Source organism: Taurulus bubalis, assembly GCF_910589615.1.
Source record: "Taurulus bubalis genome assembly, chromosome: 1".
Classification (NCBI taxonomy): Eukaryota; Metazoa; Chordata; class Actinopteri; order Perciformes; family Cottidae; genus Taurulus; species Taurulus bubalis.
Window position 1 is genome coordinate 42,332,795 of NC_136589.1, and position 22,986 is coordinate 42,355,780.

Consider the following 22,986-nt stretch of genomic DNA (forward strand, 5'->3'; position numbering starts at 1 on the left):
CCAGACACCGCAGGGCTCCTGAAAGCTCAACAGAATGGTGAACAGACAGATCAAAACCCACAATTTTCAAATGGCTCTATTTATAGCGGCATAATTCATCCGAGTATCAAGTAAAAAAAATGGCATTAAGAAAATGTTCCATATTTATCAGGTTGGTTTGTGCTCATTTACAATGCGTCTACACTTCTGAATCCTTTCGTCCTTTCTGGTTGTCTAATAGGTGAGATACATTTGTGAAGCAGGTTTTCCCCCAAAGAAACGTGTTCATGTTTGCGGAAGATGCCAGTATCGGGTATCAATCAAATATGCTGTTCATGTACATGTACTTTTTAACGTTTCGATAAAGGGACGTTAACCTCTCGCATGTCAACAGTTTGGAGTCATCTTTTAGGAAAAGCGCCGATGGCAAAAGTGGATCAGACTGCGAACTATAAGCTCTGTTTCTATCAGGAAAACACAACGTTGGATGTAAGAACCCATAAGAACTCGGACCCAGTTCTCCTTCAAGGAAAATTATGGGAGCCGTAATACAGATACAGACCACATAGAACACATTTCTGACTTTTTTTTCAAAATAGTGTGAAAGATCTGAAATGTTACATGTATGTCACATTGGGCATTAATGGTAAACTTTTTTAAATTAATAATTAAATTAATATAACGTGATTTGTTTTTGTTTACATTTGTTTGATTATGCTTTGAATTGAACAACATAAAATATATTCACAAAATATCCTTGAATCAGCCTAATTAACTGAGCAGATCATAATTAATTTTCTTATTGGGACACATATTAGGTTTTCATGACATGTTTAGGTTAAATTCCCTGGCAGACATTTTGGAAATGTTGTTAGGGGAACACAAAATCACATGACCTGTCACGTGACCCACCAAGATGTTCAGTAGGTGTCACTTAGGGACTCCATGAGTTAAAAATCAAGGATAAAGCTGTGTAAGGAACTTTCCAGAACCTGTGGGTTCTTATGTCAGCCAGCGCATCATGCTTCATATCTCACTAACAGTCAGAAAGTGAGGATAGTGTGATGAAAATATAACTTGTTTTCGAAGTCATTCTTACAACTGTGATGGCATTAAGTACTCATATTGGCACTTTGTATCGGCAAGAACCCAAATGTAAGTACTTGTACTTTGTGTGTGTGGTATGCGAGCATTTTTTTCCCCCTACTGATATTATTACCCAAACAATCTCCGTCCTTATGCCTTAAGTGGGACTTAACCAACCCAACCAATGAAGGCAACAAGTGCAAGCCAATCAGAGTAGGGCGGGTCACGCCTTCGACATAGCAGGATTTGTAATTTAGCTACCAGGAACAGTTAATTTATTGTTTAGCACACATCAAACAAATACGCCAATTCAAGCGTTATTTCTATAATTCCACTTACAACAGCAACCGGTTGTCGATCTCACTTGATGCCCCTTTTATTGGCCCTTTCTTCGTTGCTATTCTTTCTTAATGTAGCCCGGAAGCTAGCTATGTCAGTCAGTGACGGCTGAGATATCTGGTCGCTGCACCTCGCCAGACCTTTTTGAAATCGCTGAACAATTCGGAGGGGTGTTTATGTGCGAGTTCGGTCTGCTCCAGTTTTCTCATGGCGGACTCCTGCAGCTTCACGGTAAGCTCAAATGAGCACCGCAAGTTGAAATGTTTTCAACTTGAGTACGTCTTCAGCTGAATTTATTTTGTGCTGCCCGGACCAAATGTGCATTCAGATAATGTGCAATAGTACCTCCACTTAAATTCACTTTGCTTTGAGTTTGAACACAAAGTCCAGGAAGGATTGATGAAAAGTCGTTTGCTCCGCTTGTGGTCAGCATCCTGGAATAAACGCTTTGTTTTCTGAAGTCTAATGTATTTACAGCCTCACTGGGCTTCTAACATTGCTTTTAGTCATGTTGCTATCAGTAACACATTATTTTACAAACCTGTAATATTCAGATAATTTGATCCCGAGGACTTTCATTTGAACCCGAGAACACCAAGGTCAATTTTAATTTGTGGTTAATGTATAAATAATAAAACACAAAGGCAAAAACACCACATGTGAGTTAATTTAACGGTTAGGATTGTTTTGGGGGACCAGCCCCAGAGCAGACAAACAATTCTAACTCATTCGGAAAACATTTTAGAAATCTGCAATAAGAAAAACCAACAGATTGTAGCCCAGAAAAAAAGCCCATATTGTAACCCACCCCCAGATGCTTTGTTCCAGCATAAATAGCGCCGGGTGTTACACCGATGTCACACGAACGACGACCTCTCCTGAGTCACTATCCTGGCTGAGGTTGTTTCTGGGCACCAGGCCGTGGCAACAGGGGGCCAAACAGAGGCAGGTCCACGGCCGCGGCCCCAGCTGGGTGGGGCGTGAGGGGCCGTCGGGCCCAAAGGTGGCCAGAGGCAACCACAGCGTCCTGGGGGACAGCGAGGAATGGCCAATGCTCATCTCCTCCATGTCCTTGGCTTTATCGTAGCTCTGAACATCCCAGTGGAGGTTGACGGCTCGCCAGCGCATGAAGACGCTGTACACTGCTGCCCCCTCGTGGACGATCAAGCCTGTCACAAGGACAAAAACGTTACAGGAAACAGTGATCCTCCAATGCGCCATCACGTTTTTAGGTGTTTTTTTTTTTAAATGTCACTGTGAGAGCGACAGGAAATATTCAGAATCAGGTATTGTAATTTCTTCAACATCGTTATGAACAACTAAACAATTCACAGACAAAACAACCTGACTTCTAAGGCTGAACTCTGCACCTCTGCTTCACCTACAAAATGATCATTTGTTCATCAATATTCTGGATTACTCACATTACCAACCCTAGCTTCAACCGATTATTTTTTACCAGAGGAACTTCTTTACGTTGTTCTCACGACTCATTCGGAGGCTCACCTACGCAGACCAGGTCCATGAAGCCGTACATGCCGTAGCAGATCTGGAAGAGGACGTCGCGGCGCTGCCAGATGGCCTGCGGGCTGAGAGCCGACCACAGCAGCCAGGAGATGCTGGCCACCAGAAAGAGAGAGCCCAGGAACACGGCGATGATCTGCACCTTCTCCACCAGGGTGATGGTGATGGACTGCCACTGCACACGGGGGAAAAGAGAGAACCGATGAGACTGTAAGAAAAAAACATGCATCTTCTCAGGGGACGGGCTGGTTGGTCATCTTGGGGTGATGGTACGCCCTCTCAAAGAGCAACAAACACCATATTGTATGATGACTTATCTGTACGCAACAGCCGTCAAAAGGAGCATGTCAAATCTTGTGTCGCTATGCAACACATTCAGGTTATGTTGCCTGTAGATTCTTTTAAGGTACAGGATCCAAGATTACGGTAGGCGCTTTTTGATTGCCTCTCAACGGCTCTCAACCACTACGAAGACACAAAACAACCACAAAGAGATGTAAAATGACCACAAAGAAAGACAAAACAACTGCAAAGAGACATAAAACAACTACAAAGAGATGCAAAACGACCACAAAGAGACACAAAACTATAAAAAGAGACTTCAGGCAGACTCAGTGGACAGAAAGCTGGGCTCTGTGTGTTTGTTCGGTCTGCCAACGGCGACTCAAGTCCCATCTGGAGCGAGCGGATCTGAAAACGTTCTCCAGCGAGAGAGACGATCCAGAATGCAGATATTTTTAAGCCTCTGTCTGTTCAGCTTTGGAGGAAATGAGGAGTGAAGGAATCCCGACGCTCCAAACTGAACAGCAGAGACCTGGATAGGAACCAGAGACACTCGGCAGGCGCACAGCCAAAAGAAACAACAACATTTTTGGTTTTCTTGACAATAAAACGCTTGACAACATCGTTTTAGATGCAATTTATTATTAATTAAGTTGAGCAAAACCCCTTGAAAAAAAGAAACCTTTCCACAGTGATGAGGGACGGTAAAAAATGTAGAGCAGCAGACGCAGAAATGTCGTGGTTTATAGTCCATAAAAAACAAAAACAATGAACACTTAACTTCCCACGATGCACTCTGCCTGGTGAATGCTTACGGATCTTTTAACCTCTTAACGTTCTGCCGTCCCGCGGGCGTCCTTTACTGTATTCTATTGTACACTGTACATCTATTTATAGTTCTATTTATAGTTAGTTTGGTGTTTCTGGAAACCTATGATTCTTGTGATTCCAGCAGTGCAATCCGTTTCAAGATCAGACCACCACAGCAGCTACAGTCAACCCCTTTGTCAGACAACAACAAACAAACAAACAACAGCAAAGGCAAGGCAACTCACCGATGACCAGGAGCGCACTGGCCATGGGGGACACCGGGGAGGTCCCCGGTAGGCCGACGGCACTGGGCCTGCCCACGTCAATCATCAATCAGCCCTCCCTCTGACATGCCGCCCCGACTACGTTCAATGCTTCACAGATGACGTTAAATTTATTCCAACATATAAAGTCAATCATCACTGACTGATTTTCTGATTTTTATTTTTATACTACTCCTCGCGATCTGTACTCACACTCACACTGTATTCAACACCCAGCATGCAACACTACTGATCGCGATCTGTATCCATGGTTTGGATGTTTCTTGCAAGTTTTCAGAGCTTTTGAGGGATTTTAAGGTATTCTGCCTTGATTTAAATCCAGAACACCGGCACTCGGACAGAGTTGAAACGTACATTTAAGTTTCATTTTCGGGGTAACGTTATCACGTAGCCTCCTGACATGTGTCAAGACTAGAGGCTCAGACGCACAGACGGATGTATCCGGTAATTCTTCAAAATAAAACATATTTTTCGATTATTCTTTTTTCTCATTCTTTCTGTGCAGCCCGGTACCAAGGGGACCTTGTGTCACTGATGTTCACACCCCATTGTATGTTCTGTTCTACAATATAGTTCGTACTAAGCAAGTTTGCATGAGAGCACAGTGGAGAAACGGTGCATCAAAATGACCGCCGAAATCTAACTTTTCTAATGAAATGTCACTTGAACCAATAGGAGCTTCATGTCCTGACTGACAGGCTACATTACCCAACCAGAAGCTACGTTGAAGTACAGGCTCAGTCTCTATTTTCTTACGTTGATCAAGCCTGTCACGTCATACGGCTCGGATGACAGGCGTTTCGCACAGCCAATGAAATTGCCTAAAAAACGAATACAAAGAGGAGGGGGTGGAGCTGATCCCAACAGCCTTCAGCTTGATGAGAACAGACTTCTCCTGACAGAGCCTCATCAGAGTCATTGAATTAGCACAAAAATGCATTTATACTTCATTTTCTCGGTGTCAGCAATACTGGTAGTAAATATGAATAGTACCTCTATAAGTTTGCAAGACAATAAGCCTTTTTAATGGCTTTTTAAGGTATATAGTATATATATCATGAATATTTTCAGTCTCAAAATGGAAAAACGCCTAGACATTTCATTAGAAAAACATGTGTAAAATATTCATTTTATGTGATATTGATATCTGCTTTTTACTTAGACTAGAAAAGGCTTCAGGCTATGGTCCCATTGTGTTTTCCAGTCCATAAGTCCCATTTATAGTCATCTACAGGCATCTATTTACAAAGAAATGTTCAGGCAGAAATAGTTCAAGTACAGCTTGCAAACCTTGGGTATACCTGGATAGGCGTTTTTCGTAAAATTTTACAGTAACGCTAAGCCCCACACAGGTGTTCTGTTAATAACTCGGCTCAGCCACAGCGACATTCACTCAGACTATTTGAGTCTTTCTGATGAATTAAAAGCAACAGAAGGGCAACACAAGTGTCATAGTGGAGCAACCAAGATGTTTCTGTTGTTCCCCATAAAAAATACATATGAGGCCGTTGTAAATTATTTATTGGTCACTAATAAAGCTGAGAGTTACCACTCATAAAGCCTCTATGAAGGAGGCCTTGTTAGAAACTGGCATTAACGTTTTAAACCTGCAATGACATTGTTTTGTCACCTTTTTATGTAATATGATGCGATGATATTAAAGAGTCACTTTAATGGGGAACAAATCGCCGGGGTCTTGCGATTACATTGAAACTCTATATGTTACTCCTTACGGAGATTAATGAGTTCATTTGGGGTTCATTCAACCCTCCGGTTCCCTCAGTCAGCAGATTAAAAGGGGCAGTGTGTAGGATTTGGTGACACCCTGTGGTGAGGTTGCAGATTGCAACCGACCCAGTGCCCCTCCGCTCTCTCCTCCCTCCACAAGACTGCGGTGACGTGAGGTGCCGAGAGCAAAACCCCGTTTTTGAACCACGGTGGAAACGTAAAAATGTGAAAAGTGCTCTTGAGCCAGTGTTTGGTTTGTCCGCTCTGGGCTACTGTAGACACATATCTGTGAAGAGTGCCCGCTCCCGATAGCGCTAGGAAGGCCACGTGCTAAGCTGACCAAACGATTCTTAGTTTCAGGTGATTATACACAAATTAAAACATAGTAATAGAATATAATAATAATAATAATAATAATAATAATAATAATAATAATAATAATAATAATAATAATAATAATAGAATATTATATTCCACTTCTGTTCATAGATCCCCGAACTGGCCCTTTAATTGGAATGTCATATATATTGTTGATTTACATTTATATGTATAGACAGACAGTCTAATAAGTATAGAGGGATGGTCACTAATGCACATTATTATTTCAACTCAATTTCAGCTGTATGTCTGCTTTATCATTGTGGTCGAAGCTGTGTGAGCTAAATGGACTGAAGGTTCAGCTCAACTTGGTTTGAAGCCTTGAATTCACATCCGAAAAACTCGGATTGTACACACGTGGCATATTTATCCACTTATTTCTCCATTTTCTTTGAGTGACGAGTCATTCGTAAAAAGGCAATAAGATTGATGTTTAAAAGGTGTTTTATTGAGAAGGTGAAGAAGGAAAAGTTACACAATTAGAGAGTGATAGAGCTTCTTTTGGGCAACAGACGCAGGCGGGTTTATCGTTGTCGGTTTGCCCGTGTTTGCATCCAACCAGAGAAGCTGTGAATATCCATGAACATTATGAATCTAACCGGTGGGTCGATACACCAGAGGCTATAAAAAAACAATCTCCTGTTAATGCCTCCGTAATAATCCAGAGCGCGTGCTCGGGGGGGAGAAAACGGTAACCTCAAATGTTTATGGCTGTAAAAAAGGCAGTAAAAAAATAATAAAACGAGAGAATATAACGGCTGCAGTTTAATGTCACATCACTGCATTTCATGTGCAAAGAGCATTGTTTTTTAGGGAGAAGGGCGCTCGCTTTGTCATTGATACCCACGAATTCTGAGTTTAAACCCCATCGTCATACAAACATCCTCCTTAACCCTTTGGGGGCGGGGCCCGCTTCGAATATATATATATATCTTAGCAATAATACGTCACAGAGATATGGTTTCAAATCTGGCGGATATGGTTTCCACTTCCGCGTCTGAGCATCTAAACATGGACGTGTCGTATGAGGCGTGCAAAGCTTCAGTGTGAGTCAGAAGATGCCAAGCAAAGAGTCCTGAGCAAAGCTATATTGGACGGGACGGACGGCGCAGCATCAGTGCCTGAAGGATTCGCTACCAAGGAGCAGTGTTGGGGGTAACGAGTTACAAAGTAACGGATTACACTCAAAATATTGGTAACTACACTACTTTACTAGACCTCAGTAACGCGCGTTCTTACGTTACTCAAGACATTTGTACCAGTCCGAAAAGTTCTCTTTTAGTGGCGCGCGAGTCACACGACACTTCCTGCATGAACAACGGAGACGGAGAGCCCGGATCCAACTGGGAGGTTCTCTCCAGGTTCCCTAGGATTAAGGAGATTGCAAAGCAATACAACACTCCAATACCATCAAGTGCACCTGTCTGTAATGACGTGGAGCTTCTAATGAGGACCAAGACACGTCTGGTATGAACGGAATCCCTCTACTGGTGAACTGCAGTATTACAACTGTTAAAGCATTGAGAACGCGCTCTTGCACCCGACATGTATATATTTTCCACACGTAACATCAACATTAGTTAGCGTCAACAAGCACGTATCATTGTACTTTCTGCCTTCAAAGTAAAAGCACTTCCTGTTTACATGCTCTTCACAATAAGAGTCAATCATGTAATAAAACAAGTTACAACACTGTGGAAAGGCTTTTCAGCCTGGGCAGTATTGTTCTGACCCCAAGGAGGAACAGGCCGTCGGATAAAAGATTCAAGAGACTTTTACTCATGCGATACAATCGCTATTTTGAAGAATAGAGAAAAATGATAAACTTCATAGGATATAGTGCACTTTCTGTTTATTTAGGCAATGATGAAGTGGATTTTCTGTTTATTTAATTGCATTTTCTGTTTCTATTTCATGGGAAAAAGTGCCATTAATTTTTCTATTTTTCTTAAACCACTACAATGATTCCTATAACAAGCTGGTTTTGTTCTTAGGAGTCGGCCCCCATTTGGTTTAGTGGGGTCTCATGTTTCCAAAAGCCTGTTTTCAATGTGTTATGCTGTTTGACCGACCTGAATGTCCCCACCATACACAGCCTTTTGTATCCTGTTGTCTGTGGATTTTAAAGTGAGGCATATTTCTTTGGTCAGACAGTGTGAACAGGGTTAATGTTCGTTCAAGTTAATGGCTGAGTTTTATATGCCATTTTGTTTTACATGTTTACAATTACAATACACTATGTGGAAAGGCTAAGCGATGCCCTTTATTGAACATTGAAAATAAAGTGATGAAAGGACCATGATGTTTGTCCATGTATCTTTGCGGTTAATTTGGACATTTGCTTAAAAAAATGGAAAGTAAAGTAACTGGTAGTGAAGATACTTTTCAAATGCAGTAACTAGTAAAGTAATCTAGATACAATTTTCAGAAGTAACTAGTAACTTATAACTAATTACTTTTTCTGAGTAACTACCCCAACACTGACAAGGAGCTAGCCGGAGCTAACGGGCCAGATAGCTGGCTACAACGTTTCTGTGAGACTGAACGGTGCATTATCAACTGTAGTCCCGATCACCGTTAACTTTCTTTCAGTGAACGTAGTACGACAAGTAGTGTTGGACCTCCATTATGTGTTTGTAAGACCGTAACTAATCGTAGTTTGTTGACGATAGCTTAGCAGCGTTCGCACGTCACTAGATAGCGCCGTGTTGGATGTTTCCTTCCGTGTCTACGACTGAACGGTGCACACTCAACTGTTGTCCCTATCACAGTGAACTTAGTAAGCCTAGTAGTGTTGGATCTCAGTTAATCGTTACTACAGTAGTGTTTATGTCACGTTAGGTGCTGTTTACACAGCGCGAGCTAACGAGAGCTAACGGAGATAGCTGACTATGAACGGCGGGTAATCAACTGTTGTCCCTATCACCGTTAACTTTCTTAAAGTGAACTTAGTACGACTAGTAGTGTTGGATCTCAGTTATGTGTTTGTAAGGCTGTAACTAATGTTGTGCATTTTTAGCTCATGGCCTGAGCATAGCTGGATCTGTTAGCTTTAGCAATGTTTGCACGTAGCTAGCTCATGCAGTGTCTTGATCATAGTCAGTGTTGGATCTTCATTATTTTCTTTCAGTGAACTCATACTGACTTGTATTAATGTATTTCACAGAGAGGATTCAGAGCTGCGAGGGTCCAGAGGACAACATGCAGCATCGCTGCAGCAGTCTCCCTGTCCGTCTGCCTGCCAACACATCACCATAGCAGGCCTCAAAGCCAGCCACAGCTCATCATCCCCACCATATGATAATACATGTGGTTTTAGACATTTATTTACATGTGTCTACCATTGTATTCATATATTCCACTGCTTTTGTGAACCTACGACCTATGGTAAACCAATTTCCATCACCAAAACTGATATACCACATGAGTAAAAAAAAACATGACTTCAAGTGAAGGAAAAAGGACGGTTTTGTACGCCGATTGCATTAAAATACCAAATCGGTTCAGGATTTAATAAACAATGAATCCAATCAACTTGTAAAATACTGTTATTTGATGTTGAAATGTTATGCGTTGAATCCTTTGAGTGCTGCAACTTGTAAAATGCTCAATAAAAAAAATGGATACTTTATAATAACTACACACTATTTAGCATTAGTAAAGCATGAATAAACACTTAATTCATCATTTATAAAGCATTGTTCCAACATGAACACTCATTTGTATGCAATTCATAAACAGCTATGAATGTTTCATTCATGATTAATAAGCTTGACTATTCTGCGTTTCATGATTGGGTTTTCATACTTACTTAAAAATGATGGATTCCCCATTTGTAAATTAAGTATTAAATATTGCAAACCAATTATTAAGGACTTATAGATGATTCACTAATGGTTAACATGTGCTTTATAAACGTGTTTTAATACTGCAATCCATGATTTAATTCAGATAGTTACTCGTCGTTTTATAAAGTGCTACCAAAAAATGTAAAAACACTATTTTTCTTTACTTTCCTGGACTACTATTTTCTTTTAATTTAACAGCTGCACCGTTCATGTCTTTTGTTGTATACTTGTATTCATTCCCATCATGTGAATATGATGATACTGTGGCCAATATTTTACTGATAAAAAAGGTAAGAAGGTGTGTTTTGACCACAGGGAAGTCCCGGCTCTGCGGTACGTTACCTGCCACGGCGTCTTCATGTCGATGGCGATGACGTGGAAGCGGTAGCAGCAAAGCTCGCAGGTCCAGCAGCCTCGCTCGCTGATCCACTTCAGCAGGCAGTGCTGGTGGGTGTACCGCACCGAGCCGTCGCACCGGCACGGGTTCAGCAGGTCGCCCTGGAGGCCGGAGAGAGGCCAAAGGTCAGATACGTAAACGGACTCGCCGTCGGTCAGCAACAAGCTCATTTCAGGGACTTCAATCGTTTAAATTTGGTCCAGACGACCGAGTCCCACGAAGGACGGATTCTAATGACTTTGGTGATCCTCTGACTTTTCCCTCCATCACCTGGGCCCTGTTTCTCGTACCTGGCTAAACAAAGTCAAGCAAATGTCCTAATCTCCAGCTTAAATTAGCGAGATGATTGACATCAGGCTATCTGGGTTTCTTCACGGCTGATCCGTGCTGAAACGGTCTCGTTAACTCTAACCAGACGTCAGTCATCTGGATAAATGTGCGCCCGCTCCTCTTCAGAAGGGATAATAATGGAGCACTGACACCACGATGTTCTAACAGTACAATGGCAAATAAACTCAGAGGAACCTCTTTTTATTTCTCTGCTGAGAAGCAGGAGATGATCATGAAGGCATATGAGGAAGTCAATACCGTAGTCATTCACAGCAAACACAGCAATATTCCAACGTTTTTGCAACGTTGTTGCCGTGAACGCAGCTTTAACAGCGCCCGCGAGACATAAGCGTCGCAAATATATCAGACAAGTTAAATGCGTCAGTGTTGGGAAAATGTATCGGCTAATTTGAAGTGCTTCATCACCCAAATCAATCAGATTATATTTACGAATAAATATATACTTATGAGGATATATGTACTGTATGCACGTATGAATCATGTACTATATATGTGTATATGAGTTTGAATATGTGTATGGGCGGATCAGTATGTATTATTCATAATCAGAAATTCAATCAATTGAAGCAGTGAAAATAAATTGTGTGTGATTCTCTGTATTCTCATCACGATCACCTTAATCATGTTCTACAATAATGATATGTATGGTGTACTAATAACACTGTCATATGATTATGAGTGCTTTCAACACATCCTTAAGTTTCTTAAGAGATAAATAAACTTAAGAACAGCGGCATGCAGCGGCTGATAGTCTGTGTCTGAGACGGGCGATCGGCTGCGTCTGTGGTGATCAATGTCCGCGGCTAAAACTAATATAACTAATATCGCTCCTTCATCAATGAGGAAGAAGCTGCCTTTTTTGTCCGGTGGGAGTGGCCAGCTTATCCAGTGAAGTTCAGTAAGCCTGCCCGGGAGCAGGCTTACATTTTTGGCTGTGTTGCTATGGTGATTTATCTAAGCTTGCTTCGAGAAACCGAGAAAGCCTGACCTACGTCATCTTATCCTGACAATTAGCCCGCTAACTCAGTAAGCCAGGTACGAGAAACAGGGCCTTGGTCCCATGTTCTTTTTGTTTGGTTTATGACCAAAATACCTACAAAACTACGACGCCGTTCTTTGTGTTTACTGCTAATTATACAACGGAATGACACCAACTAAACCGTGACTGTGAACATGGAAAATATTATGCGGGCTTAACATCAGCAGAGCTTCTAACATGCTGGTTTATTTAATAGCACGAAACACATGTCACAAATAGGAATTAACAATAGAACACCAACCTATTTTTAGGCCCTTTCCTCGAAAATGTCATACCCAAACTAAAAAGGATTTGAATACTTTTGGTGTTATAATAAAAGGTACACATGTGAGATTTAGTTCAGATGTGTAAATATCAGTCTATATGTTACTGGTTAAGAGTAAATGAAGATGACACACAGAAAAAAATCAAAGGTTTCAGGTCCGCCTAGAAAAAAATCACTTTCAGGATGATTATTTCTTTGAAATTATGCAGCTGTAAGGTCCAACTCTAACCCAAATCATAGCACAATATGTGAACATTCTCTCTGCAAAGGTTGAGGTTTAGTACAGAGAACATTCAGGCGAGGACTCCAAAATTTGCATTGGAGCACATTTGAATTTTACATCCATTGGGATTGGTTTTTAAAAGGTTAAAGCATAAAGTTGCAGTAGCTGACGAGCCAATTCAAGAAGGCTTTGAGGCCGATATATCTGAAGGAAACAGACTACAGGGGAGGAAATGTACAAACTATTGCATGCTTTGCACAAGTATAGTTGAATGGCGGTACAAAACTTGGCAAAAACAAAACAAAACACTGGTCTTTTGAAATCCGTTCGTTACTTCACCAAGATGTATGCAAGACAAATTCAAACTCTGTCCTGGCTTCAACAGACAGGAAAACACAGCTTTCAGCCCGTTTTATCATTTAAAAAACATTTTCGCACACATTTAACGAGGCAGCAAAAACAAAGACTTCTGTAATATTAATATTCACGTCTTGTCTGGTGTTTCCATCATCTTGACCGCTCTCTGGAGAGCCAGTGATGTAATTTTAAAGAAACGATCGTCTCCCGAGTCGATATTAGAACCGTCTCCCCGTCATCCATTTCCAACGTCTACATGTCAACTTTCTCATCACCTAGAAATCCTTGTTTTCAGGCCAAAGTTTGGACTTTTTTCTTCTCCCAGCGGGTCATACATCATACATACCCGCCCCCCTCGTCCCCCCCCCACCAGAGGGCTTTAGCAGCATTGCTCAGATCAATGGTCATTTCTCAAAGCTGCGGCACATGGCGGATAGTAACGGCGGGTTGCAGCGGGTCATTAATCATCGTGGCTGTGTCCGTTTGTTCTGCCGCTTTCTTCCTCGAGGAATACCTCGAGCAGCCATTACGGTAGCTTTCAGGGCCGCGAGAGGCATATTAATAGCATATTAAGGTCAGTGGTCAGGCGGCTCGTTTTTCAGCCCGTCATGTTCACCTTGTGGGTTTGAAAATTACCTCGGAGGCTTTCGCTTGAACTGGAGCTTTCGACTGGACCGCACGGTCTTCATCAGCAGATGGAGTTGGCAGTGAGGAGGAGGTTGTTTATTCGTGCACGTTGCCATGATGTCATCGTGTACTTCAGTACCTGTGATGTCATATGGTGATGTCATATAGTGATGTCATCGCCCACTGGGAATCAGCTCCATCATCAAGTACAACTGTGAGTTGAGATTTTAGTTTTGTCAACTGCAGTTTCGGAAATGAAGAAACTGGCATAAACGTTTTAAACCTGCAATGTCACCTTTTTATGTAATATGATGCGATGATATTAAGATTAAAGAGTTTGGCGGGGTCTTGCGATTACATTGAAACTCTAAATGTTGGGCTACAAGTACTCATTACGGAGATTAATGAGTTAATTTGGGGTTCATTCAACCCCGTAACATCTAAAAACAGCAACAGACAGATGCTAATTTGGCCGTTTTTTTAAATGTATTTATTTTTTGGTCTATTTTAAAGTGTCAAATGTCCTGTTTTGTAATCTTCTTGAGAACCGGCAAACTCGCTCGGCCCACAGGGCCTCGTCTCAAAATCAAATATCAGTCTGGACCCGGAGGCCCGAGCGATTAGATTAGCTAATAGTCCACAGCCCACGTCCAGGAGACAGGATATTCACTTAGGCCTTTACGGCCCCGACTCCTCTCTTTCCCTTCAGCTCTGCAGGCGGGGGAGGAATCATCCGAGGCTCGCCGTCACGAGCCAGATAGACCGGCGAGAGAGTTTCCGATGTCAGAGACGGGGTGGACGCGTCCGTCCAGCATCCAGCCTCGGAGACGGTGCACATCAAACGTGTGCGATTCAGGCTTTCATCCACAACCCTCTGATGTGATGTGGCTTATTTCATCGTGTATTGATTGTACTAATAATCAATACTACCTTCGGCTCATCGGAACGCCTCAACTTTAATTGACTCGGGAGCATTAAAAGATAATAAAAATGTGTTTTACCGCATGAAAAGTAAACATCCTCTGAAGGAAACTGCTAATTGAATCTTCATGCCTGGCTTCCTCTGCTCATGTTTAATGGCTTGGACGGAACTGCAACGTTTGAGCTAAAGCTCTGCACTCTTGATAGTGTTGATTTTATTGATGTTTTTTTTAATTCGTATCAGATGAGTGATGCCGAACAGCAAAGCTGACAAACTATGATCATAATGGGTTTTATTTCTTCTTTTGTCAATACCTAAGTGTACAAATATAAATATATGTACACACACACACACGTTCAAAAGTTTGGGGTCACATAGACAAATTTTCAGTTTCTGTGCAATTTCTGGCATGGAATAGACTTCATTTCTAGGAACAAGAACAGACTGCCGAGTTTCACATGAAAGTTCTCTTTTTCTGGCCATTTTGAGAGTATAATTGAACCCACAAATGTGATGCTCCAGATACTCAACTAGCTCAAAGGAAGGCCAGTTTTATAGCTTCTCACCAGCATAACTGTTTTAAGCTGTGCTAACATAATTGCACAAGGGTTTTCTAATCATCCATTAGTCTTCTATGCTATGAGCAAACACAATGTACCATTAGAACACTGAGTGATAGTTGCTGGAAATGGGCCTCTATACACCTATGTAGATATTTTATTAAAAACCACCGAGAATAGTCATTTGCCACATTAACAATGTATTTCTGATTAATTTAATGTTATCTTCATTGAAAAAAACAGTGAGACACAGCGGACACAGAAAGAGAGAGAGCGGCGAAAAATATGTCGCGTGCTTTTCACAATGGGATTTGCTGCTTTAAGCTATCACTAGTTTAAGCTATCAGTGCGATCACACCAGACGCGACTTTTAAAAGTGCAGCCGCTTCAAAAACGCCTTGGCAAAAACGCGCCGGTCAAAGCCCGGTGCTCCTGTGGAGCGGCCTGCTTGAGCAACCGCAGTGACACTTTGGGCTGCAGCAGGAGGCGTTGACAATAAACTGTGGTCAAGTCGGACAGTTTTAGTTTTCAGCTGCCTTCAAAGGAAACACAGGAAGTCACAGAAAAAATTACTTCCTGTTAGTTCCGCTCTTTTGGCTACTTGTAGTTTACAAATCACGTTTGGATTTATTCATATGTGTTTATAAATATATATTTACGTAGAAATGTGTGTGTAGCTGCATCCTTTGTTCTTTTTGTGGTCGGAAGACTAGAAAAGCTCTATACAAGTACGGGTCCATTTACCATTTACCATTTTTATGTCTACCTGTGAAATACATTACTACTGGTTTTGATATGTGTTATAAATACAATTTTGTATTATCAACCACACAAGATTTGTTTTAAGATAAAACATGAGACTAATAGTCAACAATCCAGCGTTAAGTATTACAACTACACATAAAATAAGGATTTTCTACAACACGTGGTGTTTGCTGTCAGATCTAAGAGCCAATCAGCTCTCTGATGTGGCGACAGCCAGGCGTTTCCCATCATGCACTGAGCCAGGCAGTCGGGGGAGAGCTACTGCGGCGCCTGACTCTCAAATCGACGGCCGGCTTGCTCTCGTGGGATTATCGTTGACCAAGTGTGCATGACGTCCGAGCAAGTCGGACACAAATCTAACCAGCATGCATTGCGCGCCGATCGATTCTGATCAGAACTGGCTCATCTTGAACGAGCCTGTTGATGAGCTGTGCGACTTCGCGCCTTGTGCTTAAAAGTTAGAGAATAGCTCATTGTTTTCCACAATAAGATATTTACTAGTAACTCAATATTAGTTATTAACTAATATTATTATATATTTACTAGTATCTTTATGTTAATTTTTCGAACACATTGATAGTACTTTTCTTTTTTTTGGTCTGATGGAGCGATCTGGTTTACTTGCAAGGGATTGCATGGCTCTTTATTCTATTGTTTATAAAAGCATAGATGGAGTCACTAGTACTGTGAGGTATTACTTTGTAGTACTGTGAGGTACCACTATGTAGTATGTCCGTCTGTGTGTCCGTGTAGATTCGGTGAGTGTGTGTTCTCAGTTAAAGTTAGGTCATTTCAGTCTTTTTGAAACTACTTCTTAGTTGTTGGACTGTTTGTGCATGTGAGCTGTTGAGTCTGTTTAAAAATAGCTGAAGATTCTGAATTGTTATGTATGTTGTAATACCTCGTGTCCTGAAGATGCAGTTTTTGGTTTCTAATTAAAATGCAGCTAATTGAGTGTTAAAGGGAATAGTTCCCTTTCTATCATCGCCACTAGCTGCTCGTTTTGGTTATTAAACTTGTTTTTGTGTTAGCATACATATTCTGCACTATCTCAGGTTAAAAATGCACCATCTTTTCATTCAATACATTGGAGAAGTTGAGAATGTTTCTCAATTTGAGTATTCAGGGGTGATGGTGGGTCCTGGAGCCAGACCAGTTGAGAACCACTGGTCGAGAACACTGGAATAATGTTTCCACCAGGTAAACCTGAACATCTCTCTCTCTCTCTCTCTCTCTCTCTCTCTCTCTCTCTCTCTCTCTCTCTCTCTCTCTCTCTCTCTCTCTCTCTCTCTTTCGAGTGTGACAGCGATTATAACCATATAACTATATAGATTATAATTAGTAGTAGTCAGGTGTCGGTAGGTAGAACCGCCAGAGCCGCTGAGTCGCCGCTCTCCTGGCTGACATCACACGCTGCCACGGACTCGCCGCTGCCAGTAATCTCACTCGCTGTCTCTCCCGACAACGTTAGCTAACGTGATAGCAAGCTGACTAGCTTGCCATTAAAAAACTGGTGGGAGGGAAATTAAGCGCTGTAGACATCTTAACGCTGATTGGCCAAGACTCGACACGTCAAAGATCTTCTATTGCTAAGATGACCTCAGTTTTTTTCCGTGTCTCACTCCAATCTCAGAAACGGCGGCCAGTTGACCTCCCACCCCCCCTTCCAAAAACTCTTTGGATCTACACAATTCACATGGAAGACATATTTTCATTTAAAAATGGAGAATTTCGCCGAAAGGTGACAAGTTTGCAGGTATGTTTTAGCCTTTCCGGGGAGATTACGGGACTCGTGTTGATTGCTTTATGTATCGTTGGGTAGTTTAAAACTTTTGCATGTTAGTTAAATCTGCAAAGTGATTTCAGCCGGCGTGTAAATGAATAAAATACAATAAAAGAACATTTCTTAATTCTGAATCAGCTTTCGGGGCTGAGTGTGAACACAATGAAGGGATCGTAACAGTTGAAATGTAGAAAAGGCAACATAAGTCACTAGTAACTGGGCTTTTTGCTGGGGGCCTCCTGAGGGCCCCTCAAAGGCTCACTTTCAGACCTGTTGGCTGTCCGAACAACTTCCAGCATTCTCAAAAGCAGCTCTTTTATCAGCGGCGGTGTGGTGACCATGTGCCCGGTCTCCCCTCCGTGTCCGTGGGCTCCTGTTTACCTGCTCTGCGCCCTGGAAGCAGATCCTGCAGCTGGGCGTGGGGATGCAGGTCTCGCTGCTGGAGCTCGAGTGCATCATCGCGGGCCCCTTGCACGAGCTGCCCCCGGCCGCCCCGTCCTCGTTCCCGGCGTCGTCCCCCTCGCAGCTCCGGCCCTCCTCGGCCGGCTCCGCCTCGTCCTCCTCGGCGTCGCGCGGGTCGCTTTGGTCCCACGCCTCTCCCTCCTCTGTGCTCATGATAACACACAAAAATGAAAAGTCGAGATACAAATTGCATAGAAGCCCGAACTGACAGGCTCACGCAGGAAATAATCCACCAGCAGCGCGACGCGATACAGCCTCCGGGCTCCGCGGACACAGAGCCGGGAGGAGAGAGCTGCGGATCAGCGGCCGGACCCTCCCCGGTTCTGCGGCGCGTCGGTCGGCGGGAACCGCCTCATGCGCTCCGGAGATCCGGGGAGCATTTACAAGCAGCCTCCATGATCCAGACCGGAGTCCCCCTCTTCCTCTTCCTCCTCCTCCTCCTCTTCCCTTCCTCCTCCACCGAGGACGCGTGAGGAAGACCGACCTCCACACAGGACAACCCGGGTTGAACACACACACACACACACAGACACACGCACACGCACAGACACACAAACGCACAGACACACATGCACGACACACAGACACGCACACACACACGCACAGGCACGCGCACACACAGACACACACCTGATGGGGCCGGTAATTTACCCTCAAGCTGCAGGTCCTCACATGTCCTGCAGCTCTCAAATAAAACGTTCTTCCCACTGGAAAGAGCTCTTTGATAGGATCAACTTCTCATTGCGTGGACCAAATATCCAGGAAAGCACAAAAAAAAGAAAAAAGCCTCCCTAAGTGGATCAATAATAACACACCAAATTAATAAATGCATTAAAAGTTAGCTACAAATAAGAGATAAACATTTGTAATGGATGACTAAAAGTAAAGGATGTTGAAATAAATAAACAAGTATTTATGAAGACACCTTGATAGGACAGCTGTGTTTTATTATTTTAGTAAATATGTTTACACAGCAGTATCCTTTAATAGAAGAGTTAGTTTGTGACACATTAATAAAACTGTATATCTGCTTGCAACTTAACATCCTGGTGACACAAACCATTCATGCTACACAACTCCAGAAAAAGAATAAAAAAGGTTTTAATTATCGACCCGATAATAAAGTCAGAGGAACTCGGCTGGTGAATCATTCGTGGGAGGAGACTTCTGTTCCAAGAAGAATCTTCTCTCTCCATCTCTCCATCTTTCTTTTTTTCTTTTGAGGATGTCTATCGCTTTCCGGGGAGCGGGCCAGTAATGGACTCTAATGCAACAAAGGAAATGATCCACTCACGTCCAATCACTACCTACGAGGCTCCGATCAATACCGGGTCCCCGGGGCATCGGAGGGAGCAGGGAGGGTTTGGTTTGGGGTGTGGGGGGGGGGGGGGGGGGGGGGGGGGGGGGCAATGGGGGGGGGGAGGGGGGGCTCCGAATATACTTTTAGATTTTACCTCCCAAAACACTCAATCTCTCCGTCTAATATTTACTGAAAAGAAAATCCAGGTTGTATCTTCACATCAACAACGGTGAACAGAACCAAACTATATTTAACTGAGAAGAACCAATTTTGGAAAGTCGGGTTTATAAATGAATAACTACTTACCTTATTAAAGGTTAATAAATAATTCACTAATGCTTTATACATCAGTTAAAAGCCATTAATAGGAACGTTTGTGTTGCCAAGCTGTGACAAATACCTTTTACTGTCTTCAGTTGGATTTATCAATAATAAATCAGCAAAAGGTTATAAGCATCTTAATATTTAATAAGCCAATAAGTCAGTTAGACATTAGAATTCTACGCTTTTCCTCAATCCAGCTTCTCAAATGGGAGTTTTTTTTCTGATGGTAAACTGAATACCGGCAGAAGGATCAATAATGTGCCAAAAAGTTGCAAAAATTAACTAATTAAATGTGTCATAGAGAAGGAGGATAAGCAGCAGCATTGGAGGCATTTGACAAACCTGGCAACCCAAAAGGCGTCCATGTGTTGTGTAACAGTTTCACTAAATTATTTAACAATTGATAAAATGTTTAAATACAATTTACAATCAACTTGTCAACATGTTAACATCAAAATAACCATGGTGGCGTTGTGACATTAAGTTGATTGTTTACCGTGTTCAAACATTTCCTATTTTGCACCGAACACGTCCAGCTGAACCTGATGATGTCCTTCTGGTTTCATGTCCTTCTGGTTTCATGTCCTTCTGGTTTGCAGGATTAAAACTAAAATACTGGACAAAATACACATCTGACTCAATGATGGCCGTAAAGAGAGAAAACAAGATGGATCAAAAAGAAAGTCAGCAGAATTCATACAATATTGGTTAAGATAAAGTGATTCATTGACTGGCTGCACTTTTTTTGGTACCAACGCCAGAAAACCGAGCCAATCAGGAGAAAGTCAAGATGTGATCCAAAACTCAAATCTGTCCTATCAGGACAGTTTCCAGCAGCTGAGACAAACAAACAAGAAGAGAACTTCTCCCAGCCGCATTTTGTGAAATCTGGGTGTAAACATGAAAAAGTGAGAAAATGTAGTATTTAAACTAACAATGAGAATACAAAGCATACAGTAAACCTTAAATGACACAAATGAATGAGACAATAGTTTGATTAAAAGAATAAACATTATATAGATGCCTGTATGTATGCCTGCTTATATTCTGAGCGTCTTTCTTTTAAAAGCATATTAATTATTTCAAACTCAGCGTAACACATGAATATAACACATTTACATGACTTTTACAAAACTTTTGGGGTTTTAATTTTTCAAGGACTTTTCCAGGCCTGGAAATAACCATTTTAAAATGTCATGACTTTTCCAGGTTTTCCATGACCGTGAGAACCCCGTTACAAACCGTGAACGTGAAACACCTGAAGTCAACGGCTCGCGTCTCCAATCTTCCATCTCGGCCTTCAGAGTCGCATCCTTCTAGTTATAAGAATCCCCTCCTCCCACGGCGCTAATGCCTCTCAGCCAGAGTCGTCCTCATCAATTAGTCTCCTTCTCGCCGTCGGCCTGTCTGCAGCCCCCCCTCCCGCGCTGTTTTTCCTGTCAACTGTCAAACAGTGTGTACTGCGCGGGCAGAATGCCATCCCAAACACTCTCCCAGCCTGCGAAAAAAGGAAGTGGAGAGCCCTGCCAAAGATAAAGTGGAGGACCACAAACAAATAGAGTAACTGAGCTCGTTAAAGGGGATGAGGAGGACGAGGAGGGGGGTCAGCATCCTGCTGCAGCCGCGATCAGCTTTCCATGACATCATCTGCACGAGGCTCGGAGTCATTGACGGATCCGACGCACACCTGAAAGGAAACCGCAGCGGGACGACGGAGACGAGCGTCCGCTTCAGAGTCCCGAGAGAGACAACGGACGCACACGAGAGCTTGAGCTGCGACGAGGTCTCACTCGTGTGTTATAGACGACATTTAAAGTGAATTTTTATGTTCTTCATCTCAGCTGCTAACAAACACGACTGATGCTGGATGTTTGAGGGGCAACATCAGCAGTGTAGTCGAGACCAAGACCAGTGTATCGAGACAAGACTTTCAGGGGTCGAGACCAAGTAAAGACAAGACCAGTGTGTATTGAGACCAAGACTTTCAGGGGTTGAGACCAAGTAGAGACAAGACCAGAGTATCGAGACAAGACCAAGACTTTCAGGGGTCGAGACCAAGTAAAGACAAGACCAGAGTATCGAGACAAGACTTTCAGGGGTCGAGATCAAGTAAAGACAAGACCAGAGTATCGAGACAAGACTTTCAGGGGTCGAGACCAAGTAAAGACAAGACCAGAGTATCGAGACAAGACTTTCAGGGGTCGAGACCAAGTAAAGACAAGACCAGAGTATCGAGACAAGACTTTCAGGGGTCGAGACCAAGTAAAGACAAGACCAGTGTGTATTGAGACCAAGACTTTCAGGGGTTGAGACCAAGTAGAGACAAGACTTTCAGGGGTCGAGACCAAGTAAAGACAAGACCAGAGTATCGAGACAAGACTTTCAGGGGTCGAGACCAAGTAAAGACAAGACCAGTGTGTATTGAGACCAAGACTTTCAGGGGTTGAGACCAAGTAGAGACAAGACCAGAGTATCGAGACAAGACCAAGACTTTCAGGGATCGAGACCAAGTAAAGACAAGACCAGAGTATCGAGACAAGACTTTCAGGGGTCGAGATCAAGTAAAGACAAGACCAGAGTATCGAGACAAGACTTTCAGGGGTCGAGACCAAGTAAAGACAAGACCAGAGTATCAAGACAAGACTTTCAGGGGTCGAGACCAATTAAAGACAAGACCAGAGTATCGAGACAAGACTTTCAGGGGTCGAGATCAAGTAAAGACAAGACCAGTGTATCGAGACAAGACTTTCAGGGGTCGAGACCAAGTAAAGACAAGACCAGAGTATCGAGACAAGACTTTCAGGGGTCGAGACCAAGTAAAGACAAGACCAGTGTGTATTGAGACCAAGACTTTCAGGGGTTGAGACCAAGTAGAGACAAGACTTTCAGGGGTCGAGACCAAGTAAAGACCAAGACCAGTGTGTATCGAGACCGAGAAAACCAAAGACTTTAAGGGGTCGAGACTAAGACCAGAGTGTATTGAGACTAAGACTTTAAAGGGGTCTAGACCAAGTGAAGTCCAAAACCACTGTATCGAGACCAAGACCAAGACTTTTAAGGGGTTGAAACCAAGTCAAGACCAAGACCAAAGTGTATCTAGACAAGACCAAGACTTTGAATGGGTCAAGGCTAAGCAAAGACCAAGACCAGTGTATCGAGACAAGACCAAGAGCTAAAAGTCTCGGTCTTGTCTCCATACTCTGGTCTTGGTCTATACTCCTTAAAGTGTAAGGGGTCAAGACCAAGACCAGAGTTTATCGAGACTTAAGGGGTCTAGAGTCTAGACCTCTTAAAGTAGACCAAGTAAAGACCAAGAACAGAGTGCATTGAGACCAAGACCAGGGCAGGGCGAG

General features: G+C 42.7%; 1 protein-coding gene across 1 annotated transcript; it reads right to left on the reverse strand.

Moving 5' to 3' along the window:
* Positions 1–2,115: 2,115 nt before the first annotated feature.
* Positions 2,116–18,162, reverse strand: marchf11 (membrane-associated ring finger (C3HC4) 11; the record flags this gene model as incomplete). The annotated part of the gene is made up of 4 exons (XM_079213902.1): positions 2,116–2,573; positions 2,911–3,103; positions 10,601–10,756; positions 17,929–18,162. The coding sequence occupies 4 exons, from the start codon at positions 18,160–18,162 to the stop codon at positions 2,251–2,253; spliced, it is 906 nt and encodes a 301-aa protein (XP_079070028.1). The 3' UTR covers positions 2,116–2,250.
* Between the last annotated feature and the right edge of the window lie 4,824 nt (positions 18,163–22,986).